Here is an 11,348-nt window from a genome sequence, read left to right as displayed (position 1 = left end):
CACTCAGCAATATTTTCTCTGATGTGTCCCCTAGAGCAAGGGACATAAAGGAAAGAATATACAAATGGGATCTCATCAAAATAAAAAGCTTCTGCCCGGCTAAAGAAAACAGAATTACAATGAAAAGAGAACCAACCACATGGGAAAACATATTTGCCAATGATACCTCAGACAAGGGTTTGATCTCCAAAATATATAAAGATCTCACACAACTCCACTTCAGGAAGACAAACAACCCAAATAAAAATTGGACAAAGGACTTCAACAGATATTTCTCTAAGGGGAACATACAGAGGGCCCATAGACATATGGAAAGATACTCAGCATCACTAGCCATCAGAGAGATTTAAATTAAAACCACAATGAGATATCACTTCACACCACCAAGAACGTCCATCATATATAAATCAATAAACAAGTGTTGGAGAGGCTGTGGAGAAAAGGGAACCCTAGTGCATTGTTGGTGGGATTACAGACTGGTACAACCACCATGGAAATCAGTATGGAATTTTCTCAGAAAACTAAAAATGGAACTGCCTTTTGACCTGGTGATTCTACTGCTGGGGTTATACCCTAAGAATCCTGAAACACCAATCCAAAAGATCCTATGCACCCCAATGTTCATAGAAGCACAATTTACAATACCCAAGTGCTAGAAGCAACCTAAGTGCCCACCAGTAAATGAATGGATCAAAAAACTATGGTATATTTACATGATGGAATACTACACAGCAGAAAGGAAGAAAGAGGTCCTACCCTTTGCAACAGAATGTATGGAACTGGGGAGCATTATGCTAAGTGAAATAAGTCAAGCAGTTGAAAGACAAATACCATATGACCTCACCTATATGTGGAACCTAATCAACAAAACAAACAGCAAGCATTGAAATTAAGAACAAACTGATAGTAACCAGAGAGGAGGTGTGAGGAAATAATGTGGGAGGAAGGGAATGGTTTTCAGAAACATATACAAAGGACACATGGACAAAGCCAAAGGTGGGTAGGATCAAGGGTGGGAAGTGGGGATGGCTGGGGTGGGGGCAGTGGTGGGGGGAAAATGGAGACAATTGTACTTGAACAACAATAAAAATGTAAAAAAAGAGTTCATGAAAAAGAAAAAAATGACATTTTAGGTGTACAGTTCAAAGACTTTTAGTAACTTTGTAAGTAACTAAATCATACATCAGTTTTAGAACATTTCCATCCCCTAAGTAAGAACCTGATGCCCATTTACAGTTAATCCTCATCCCGCTCTTCCCCCAGGCAACCAATAATCTATCTTCTGTCTTGATAAATTTGCATTTGCTGGACATTTCATATGAATGGAATTATACATGTGGTCTCCTGCATCTGGCTTTTTTCACTCAGCATAATGTTTTGAAGTCTGTCCATTATGTAGTATGTATCATAGGCTGTTCCTTTTTTATTGCCAAGTAGAACTTCACTGTGTGGACATACCTCATTTTGTCTACCCCATTCAGCCATCATCGGACGTTTAGGTTGTTTCCATTTTGGAGCTGTTATACATAATGCTGCAATGAACACTCCTCATTTTACTACTCAGACAGAGCCTCAATTAACCTATATGTATGTAAATGCATTACATGTATGTAAGTGTATGTACACATGTATATGTGTATGTCTTTTTTCTCTGCAATGTAGGTATAATTAACTGTATTTTACAGAAGAAGAGAGGTTCAGTAACTTTTCAAAGGTCACCCAGTCACTGGACATGAAAAGGGATTTGAGTAACCATAGTGGCAACAGAGTAAGAGAGGAGAAAGATTAAGTTATCAATAGTGTCCCCTGGTTTCTCTGGGGAGTTTGGCCAATTGACTGAATCAGGGGCAAATACATGATTCTTTAGACCATATTCTTGAGAACTTGCACAAAGAAATTCAAAGAGGTCAGGCTTCAATAGTCCATAAACTGGAAGGTCTCTGTACCTTTGGGGATCATGTATACGGAAGAGCAGAGCATTTACACAGGTGTGTGTATATGTGTGTATATGTGTGTGATGCATGTATGTGTGTAAGGGAGTCAGACAATCTGTTTCTTGAAGGGTTTTCAATCCGGGGGTCCTGGAGTCCCCACAGAATGTCCTCTCCTGTGCCCTCAGAGGTCCTCTCCAATGGGCAGTGTGGTACTTAGAAAGCAGAGTAGCGATTAAAAGCTCTTTGGCAAGAGGTCAGACAGAACCAGGTTTGAATCTTATCCATTATTTTCTAGTGGTGTGACCTTAGGTGAATTTCTCAGTCTCTCAAAGCTTCAATTTCCTACTCTAATGGGGATGATAACATTTACTTGATAAAAGTCATCAGAGGATCACACAAAACGATGAATGTGAAATAGTTAGGGTGGTGTTTGGCATATAATTGATGACCAATAAATGATACTTTATGTATTATCCTGTATGCATATCTTTCTTTTGAATCACCCTTTATCATCATGAAATTTGCATGTCTCTCAACTAGCAACACGAAATTTCTTTTGCTAATATTTACATGAAATATATCTTTTCCCATCGTTTTTTTTCAATCTTTTGGTGCCCTGACATTTACAGTGTCACAAACAGCATATTATTTTTTAATCTGGTGTGACTATCTTTGTCTTTTCATTGGAACATTTAGCCCATTTACATTGAATGCAATTATGGATATAGTTGTGCTTTTGTCTACCATCTTTCTATTGAGCACTAGGACTTTTATTCCTAGAGTCACCTTTCTGGAGTCTTACTCTAAACCCCAGGATGTTGACCAAAACCCCTCCACCTCAGTAGGACTTGAACCTCTGTCTCCTTGACAGCTGACATCCGTTCACCTCTTTAGCTTCCCAGCAGTTGTTTTCTGCAGGGTTTTCTGGCACTTTTGCTGCGTTCTCAGCTTAGGAGTCAGCCAACAAGGCGAAGAGTAAGGAGCTTTCTCATTAAGTCCTCTCTATCATTCCCCCTTCAAGTCCCAGCTACTCTGGCAGCCTTACATCCTGATCTCGGCCCAGAAAGGCTGCTGTGTCTGCTATCACCATTCTTCCCACCCCCACCCCCACCAGTGACTTGGAAAAATGCCCTCAGGAAAAACCAGGATGAACTTGAAGAGTGCCAAATACATTTCCCTTCTCGTAGGGATCATAGCCTCTCAAATCCTGCCTGCACTGGATGCTCTGCAATTCCTTCAAACAATTACCTTATATATTTTGTCCAACTTTTGTAAGTATTTTGGCAGGAAGATTAATCTGAGACAAACCATTCCCCTGTGGTCAGAACCAGAAGCCTTATGCTATTTCCATTCACTGAGCCTGTCTTCAAACTACCTTAGAATGGGCAGCAAAAGTTTTTTGTTGACAGGCAATTGACTTGATCCTAGATCAGTCCACAAAAAAAATGGGATGACCTCATAAGATGGATCCCAGATGAAACTATCTGAGACATTTCACTGATATAAAACAGAAGGTTAGGTGTTTCCTAAAAGTTATTGGTCCTGAGACTATGAAAGAATTCTGGAGCCTATTAAGATTCAAGATACTTACATTGCTTAGGATTCTTCTCAAAGGTCATCAAATGTAGGGCAAAGACCAAGGAAATCAAGAACCGATTTAATGAGTGACTTGGTGAGGAGGGTGTGCTCTTGAGGGTAGAATGAAGAACCAGGCACCTGCCTGCAAGAGCACTTTTTTAGGCTATGAAGTCACCGACTCGGCCATCATAAATGCCATCCAGGCGCTGTTGGGGACAAGAACTGAGTTCACTTCCCCAGGAATCTCATGAATTACCAGAATTACTTGAAATACTAGTTTCTTTAGATGGGCGGGGGTGAGAAGAATCACCCTGAATGTCTGCAGCTCTGGGTCTCACATCCAAAGGAAATGTCTGGTCAGGAGCAACCTCAGTTTCACCAGGATGGTTATTGTCTTCTTTAGCGAGTGTGCATTTTTCACCCCCTGCTCATCGGTCAGAGTCTATTCAGGGGTCAAAAGCCTCATCCGTCATTTTAACAGAGTGTTATTGGTATTAGGAATCAGGTTTTGGACAAATAAATTGGCAAAGCGGGAACACAGAGGAATCCTGGAAGCAGTAACTACAGGGAGCAATTGTCACCCTGAGATGTGGGGAAACGAGAGGGAGAGCTGGCGGTGAATGAAGTTCATGGGGTGGAGGAGCGGCCCTGAGAGCGGGAACTCAGGCTTCTGCGGAGGGGCCGGGCCAGCCTCGGGGAGATGTTGAAGCTGTTTCTGGGACTGTGAAAAGCTGCAGACAGAACTACCTTTTGCTACTGGAGCCGCTCATCCCTGCCAGGCAATGCTGACAGAGGCGTCCTCTCACTCCACCAGCCTCCCTCTAGCGCCCCCCACTGGCAGAGCTAACAGGGAGCAGCTAACAAAGCAGGAATGCAGTGGGCAGCCTCGCATCCTTGCATCCCAAAATACGGGAAAAGGCTGAAGCTGAGAGACAGTAGCTTAACTGTCCACACGCCAGGAAGACTAGGCTTCAATAGAGAAAGATGTAAGAGGAACAAAACTACAGAACTGGAATTTTTTCAGTGAGAAAGGAATCTGTGCGTGGTTGGTGTTTTAGAGACTTGTGACACTTCAGGCAACAAGGCCCATTCCGGGGACTGTCGTGAGCTCCACTTCCAAACGTGTAGTTCAGTAACTAGTTCAGACTTGTGGTTTTGTTTATGGCGACATCTAAGTTTCAGCAGAGGATAAGGATGTTTAAAGTTTGCCTTATTTGTGAGTTGAATTTATTACTTCCTATAAGAATTTAGGATTTGGGAAGATTTTGCATGTTGTCAGAAAAACTGAAGTACTTAAAAAAGAAATAAATATTTTCAATTTAAAAGTGTTTTGAAGTACTGAGCCGAGCTAGTAAATAGGCCCAGGCACTAGTCAAAACCTCCACCAATGTTATTGCAAAAATCAGCTAGACTTATAATAACATTCATAAGCCAAGCTTAAAAACCTAAAGTTTTTTAACTTTGTCTGAAGTCGAATATTAATTCTAAAGATTACTAATTGTATTATCTGCTAAGTGATTATTTAACATATTAAAATATAATGTTTAAAAGCCAAACTTCAACTTAGTCATTTCAAAAGGAAACAAACCACTGAAATCTTTTGCACATAAGAAACCTGCCATCTAGGACACCAACCAGAGTGCCCCGGCCCCGCTCCCCGCACCGTGAGATTTTCTAGAAGTGGCTGGGGAAAAACAGAGAGGCAGCCTGGTTCCTCTCCTACCCCAGTTTACCTTAGCGCTCTGGCCTGATTTGTCCTGCTTCCACATTCTCTATCAAGCCAGGATACCTCACAGAATAGAGAGGAGGACCACCGGATGTGGGTGGAAGAACATGGGGTGGAGTCCCGGTTCCATCACCTGAAGAACCCATGCCTCAGTTCCCCAACCTGTGAAATGGGGGTGATACCTGCCTCATGCAGTCGTGAGGATCATACCTGTATTGCTTGCTACACCAGGGCAACAGAATATGCCCTTGGTACACCAGGGCAGCATCTGTGCTGGATCCTGAGTGAAGGGGAGAATTTGGGGCACACTGGCCTCGGACGCTTCCTCTTTTTTAACTTATTGACAGAGAGAAAGAAGGGAGGCATTACCTGGTTGTTCCACTTATTTATGCATGCATTAGTTGCTTCTTATGCATGTCCTGACAAGGATCAAACCCCCAAACTTGGCATATCTGGGCAATACTCGAACCAACGGAGCTAGCCAGCCAGGGCTTTCTAGTACTTCTTGGTAGGAGGGTTTCTTCAAAGAGATGGCCCTGCTGCAGACAACAGAGGCCCTGGCTCCCTCCCTCCCTCAGGCACATGTTCCAGGCTCCAGAGGAATTTCTTAGGCAGAAAGGGGACAGGCCCAGGAGCAAAGCTGCAGCCCTGTGGACCCTGGGTTGGCTCTCTGCAGGGACATGGCAGCCACTGGCTGGAGCAGGAAGGGCTGAGACCTGGCCTCACCTGTGCCCACAGGGTCAACTGTCCGCACAGCCTCAGCTGGACTATGCTCAGAGAGCAGCAGGGGGAAGGTCCCTGCCTGAGGAGAAAGGAAAGGGGGTGAAGGTCCTCTCTGTAAATAGCTGGGAGGGAAGGTGTGAAGGTCAGAGTTATCACTTTCCCACTAATTCATTCAACACACAACTTCGAACTGTTTTGCTAGGCCAGGTCCTGCAAACAGAAATCCTACATATCCTTGCCTTCCTGGGACAGGGCCTGAGAATGTATAGAGATAGAAGGGGCTCTTTGTACCCAGAGAAGGGAGGGAGTGAAGGCGGAAGGCAGTTTTCCAGGACAGTGAGCAGTCAGGGTAGCCAAGGAGACTAGAAAGGCAGGTGGGCGTCAGCTCAGAAAGAACCTTGAAGTTAAGCTCAGGTGTATAGATTTGATTGGAAGCCAGAGAGAAGTCTTAAGCAGGGGCTGCATTTTAGAAAAAAAAAAATCAGCCGGTGATGTCCATAGGAGAGATGAAGTCTGCAGGAAAGTTGGTACCAAGTCGGAGGGGTCCAAATGAGGAGATGAGGGCCTGATAGGCATATGAGATGATGAATAAGAGAGATCTGAGCAAGGGACTCAAGGGTCACGGTCATTGTGGGAATCCAGGCCCTGGTAGGTGGAGGCCAGGCTCCAGGGCCTCTGGGCCAGGCCAGCCAGTCTGTCCTGGGCTCTGAGACCAGCCCAACCCCCCCCACCCAATGTAGCCTCATCCCCCCGGGGGTCCTGACCTTTCTACTACCAGGAGCAACGTCAGCACAGGGCACAGCACAGGCAGTGCCCACAGAAATCGAGGTGAAGATCATCCTGAATTACCCGGATGGGCCCGATGGAAACACAAGGCTCCTCAGAAGTGGAAGAGGGAGGTAGAACAGAACGTAGGTTGGTGTGATGGATGCAAGAGGGATTCGGTCCGCTGTTGCTGGCTTTACAGGTGGAGGAGGGGGGCCGGGAGCCAGGGAGCACAGAAGCCTCTGGAGGCTGGCAAAGGTGAGGGATAGATTCTCCTTTAGAGCCCCCGGAAGGGAGCACAGCCGTGCCCACACCCCGATCTCAGCCCAGTGAGCCCCAGGTCAGACTTGCAGCCCACAGCACTGTATCGTAATAAATATGCTGTTGTAAGCTACTAATTTGTTATGGCAGTAACAGAAAATGAAAACAGACTCTAAGGCTGGCTCCATATCCCTCAGGTGTCAGCTTAATGTCAGAGAGACCTTTCCTAGACATCCCACCTGAGGTGACCCTCTAGTCACTGCGTTTCGCCACGTTATTTCATCTGGTGTTGTCCGTTACCTGAAATTCCTGTGTTGGCTTGACTGCTAGCCCTCATTAGATGGTAAGCTTGGCACCTTGGTTATGTCCATTCCCTGCAGCCCCAGCCCAAGAAAGTGCCTACACAGAGAGGCAGCTCCGCAAACCCATGATGCTGGTAGACGAGGGGATGGGTGAGTGAAGTGAAGACAGGGGCGCACCAATGACATGAAATCTACTGAGGCAGATGGCTCAGTGGCCACTCGCCGTAGTCACAGCTGCTGAAGACTCAACAAAAGTGTACACACTCCCCTTCACGTCCTCCAGGACCTTCAATCAGTTCAGGTCACGCCTCTTGAGATGCTCGTGCCAAACCTCCAGAGTTCTCAGGCTTGGCTGCCGCAGCCACCCTAGGACAGCTTATGCCAAGAGTGAAGTATACATTCTTTCCGCCCAACAGAACCGCAGGGGAATCCGAGACAGTCGATACGGTTAAGTGTCACCTCTAGCTCAGACAGTCCGGGAAGAGACCGAGCCCGTGTGAGAAGAGGTGTTGCCTTCTCAGACTTTGTTCTGTGTTTTCCGAGCACCGCAGACAGGCACTTTCTCCGGGAAATGACTTGCTAATCCAAACAAGGATGCAAACAAAACCCAGGGAGACTGGCTGGGGTGAGGCTGCTGCCTAATCCTGGGGAGGAGAGGCAGCAGGGGAGGGACGTGGAAGCAGGAAAAGGGGGTACAGGGAGTGTGAGGACCGGATGCGCAATGGGCCGCTGCGCTTGCAAAGTCCATCAAGGCACCACACGTGGGCACGGGGTAGGTAACGCGTACAAAATGATGTTTATTGAATCTGTGCTGGTAACAGACACCGTGAAAGGGTTTTGGTTTGTGAGCTCACTCAGAGTTGAGTCGTGATGGCTTCCTGTCATTGAACCTCAGCCACAGGGACATCCTAGTTTAAACACCGAAACTGAATCTTCATCTCATAGAAGGGAGAATCAGTGGTTAAAACACAACTGTCCCTCTTGCACGAGATTTGAGAGTGGTAAAATGCCCGTGAACATGAACAAAATCTTTGTACATACAGTCTGAAATGTTTACTGTGCAAACCTCAGGCATGTACATCCAGGTGAAGCTGTGAACCAGCTAACAGTCACCGGCAAAATTAAGTGTGCTGGGTCTAGCCCGGCATTCCCCGTCTAAACCTAAGAGCTCACACATCTGACTAAGTGACTGCCGTCCTCATCAGGGTCATTTGCTGTATGGGAAAGGCATTTAAAAGCATGTGTATTGCTAATGTTGTAAACTATAAAAAACCCCGAAACCCAAGCATCATTAATTACTTTGCCTGGATTAATAAATACCAGTCCCCTGTGCCTAGTGTACCATAGGACAGAAGCCATCAGTTAAATAAATTGTCAGGTTGTTACCTACTGATGTTCCATTTGCTAATGAGTATTAGTCAATCCGTGGACTTTATCTAACACATACGCCAAGATTTTTTGTAGTTGTTTGAAATTCTCTGAACATCTCCCTTCCATCACTCTCGTAGAAGGATTAACGTGAAACAACTCGTTAGACACGCTATCCCAACCACAAGCCATCAAAAGCACAACTCTGGTGCCGTTTCAGATCTCCTCCCAGACGGGAGAGGTAAAGGCCTCGGTGAGCCGCCATGACTGTCCTCTGCCCTTGTAGCCACCTTCCCCCCGCCCCCCAGTGGAAGCCAAGCTGACTCATGTCTCTGGATTTTATTCACAGAGCTTCCAAGCCTAACAGGGTACCTAGAGGGTGCCAGAAGGGTCCGGGGAAGCTTCCTTTCTTCTGGAGCTGTCATGAGGGGGGCCGACAGGTGAATTCAAAGAGAACAGAGGCCCGAGAAGGACAGCGAGCCCAGACCTGGGGGAGCAGGGTGCGGAGGCAGCACGGCACCAAAGCCGGCTGCCCCAGCTGCGTCTGGAGACCTCCCATGTCAGAACTCATCCAGGTTCTTCTTTAATCACAGGGAATGCACATCTTCTCCGCCCTCCCCCCACTGGAAAGCACTGAGCCATTCTATCTGCCGCAACTCTCTGCCCATGAGGCAAGCTGTCTCCCTACAAACCACAACACTCACATACACAGGACATTCTGGATTTGAATCCAGCTGCTAGAGTTCTGCGGCCTCTGCCCACCATGGACCACCTTCACCCCCGGATCCATCTGGTCCCCTTTCCCTGGAGGGCTTGCTTATTTCTCAGCTTGAAGAAACACCCCATCAGAAAGGAGCATTGAAACATCCTATGTGCAAATATTTGCAAACAATTGTTTTTGAGACGATGCACACTTTAAAAATTCAAGTCAAATCCAGGAATACGCTAGTTGGCTGGTATCGGCCGGCCCTCCATCCACAATCAGAAAACGGTCGGTTTCTAACGTAAAAGAGACGAAGGCATCGGCTGCTCCACCAGGGAGGTTAGTTCCTTGACCTTGGGAGGAAGCCTGAGGAGGAAAGACTGAGGCTTAACAAAGCCAGGTTTCCCCTGCCTTCTGACCCTCCAGGACCTGGGTGTGGGTGAGGATGGACCCCACCACCGGTGGGCAGTTCTTTCCCGGCAATTCTGAAACCGGAACACGGAAGCACTTTCCCAGAGCCCTGGGAAGTAGGGGCTGCTCCCTGCTTTCCCTCCCCACCACAAACACAGGGGAGGAGAGGCAGCTTTTCACCCAGCAGCCTCTGCCTCACCAGACCGAAAGGGGAACTCCGAAAACCAACACACCCTTGCTGGCTTCAGGTGCCCCTCAGATAACCTCCTGCTATGGCAATGCCGAGGGCTCTGGGATGCGTCATTGGGACCATCAGACAGTCCAGCATCTGAGGGGGAGAAGCCCAGAGAGGAGGATCCGAGTCAGGCAGGCAAGGCTGGAAGTCAGCAAGTGAGAATTAGGCAGTTGGGTCCGTGTGGCTGCGAAGAGGTGGTCACAGTCATGGAAACGGAGAGACTTACAACTAGGTTTCCCCTGGGGCACTTAGGCTAGGCCTGTCCCCAGAAAGAGGGGGGCAGCAACCCCCAAAAGGAGGAGCCCCCTGGTGATTTCACAGGGTGGAACCGTCCTTCTCCTGGTTGCTAGGCAGGAGCTGGGACGTCCTGGAGGCGGGCACTCAGCCGAGGGAAGCACTGTTCGCCTCTGAGTCCTCCTGGCTGCCCACGGCCACCTCTTCCACCTGGTCGGGGCTGTCGGTGATGTTGGGCTCGCTGGAGCACTGGCGGTGGGGTGCAGAAAAGCTGGGCGGCAGAAGCAGGCACTTGTCCTCGGCACCAGGCTCCTCGCCTAGGCCTGGGTGCATCATGGAGGCCATGGCCAGCAGCTGGATGTCCGAGTGGGCATTGGCCACCGTGTGCCGCCGGGCGCTGCCACACTTCTCCAGGTAGGCCTCCCCCTCTTGCTCCGTCAGAGGGGTCAGGACCATCTCATTCAGTGGCCGGCTGATGGTGGCCACTGGGGAGGCGTAGTTCAGGACAGTGACCTTGGACCGGACCCGGGAGTGGCGCCTGGCTGCAAGAGAAAAACCAGCAAAGGCTGTAATTGAGGAGAAATAGTGGGGAGTCAAAACCTCTTAATCAATGAGGAAGAAAGAATAGGCTACAAAATACTAAGGAGCGACCAAGACTGTGGCAGAGGTTTTCTCTGAAGCCACACATTTCGACAATGTCCCCACACTTTTACAATAACCATGTATTACTTTTATGATCACAAAATCAATACCTATAAAACAGAAGCACCAGAAGAGTTCAGAGAAGCAGAGACCCCATTAAAGAACCATCCTTTAAAAACGCCCTTGAAAACAATTCATTTCTCTCCCGCTGCTATTAAACACAAGCACTTCACATTGGCAATTGCAAAACCGGTGTTGCGGCCCCAATTCCCCAGCCAGCCTGGCTGGAGATGGGGTGAGGGTGCACCCTGAGCATTTCGCACGTGCAGGTGCAGGTGCAGGAGGAGGAAAGGACCAGAACGAAGGCGGGGCCCAGGGCACGGGTCAGCTGAGAGCATGGGGGACAGGCGTGCATGGCAGACACAAGCAGCACCCCCAGGACAAATGGGAATGCCCCTGATGGTAC

The 11,348-nt window shown here is 47.9% G+C and overlaps 1 protein-coding gene across 13 annotated transcripts in view; it reads right to left on the bottom strand.

Annotated features, from left to right (window-relative positions):
• Positions 1-8,062: 8,062 nt before the first annotated feature.
• The window catches only part of PRR5L (proline rich 5 like), a 72,785-nt gene continuing 69,499 nt past the window's right edge, over positions 8,063-11,348 (bottom strand). For all 13 annotated transcript variants that reach the window (XM_053673139.1, XM_053673136.1, XM_037128282.2 and 10 more), the window contains one exon: positions 8,063-10,782. In XM_053673139.1, the coding sequence (XP_053529114.1) occupies positions 10,388-10,782 (395 nt within the window). In that variant the 3' untranslated portion in view covers positions 8,063-10,387. The remainder of the gene's footprint in view (positions 10,783-11,348) is intronic.

This window comes from Artibeus jamaicensis, unplaced genomic scaffold (assembly GCF_021234435.1).
Source record: "Artibeus jamaicensis isolate MK-2021 breed Jamaican fruit bat unplaced genomic scaffold, CSHL_Jam_final contig_797, whole genome shotgun sequence".
NCBI lineage: Eukaryota > Metazoa > Chordata > Mammalia > Chiroptera > Phyllostomidae > Artibeus > Artibeus jamaicensis.
This window is presented reverse-complemented; position numbering and strand designations above follow the sequence as displayed.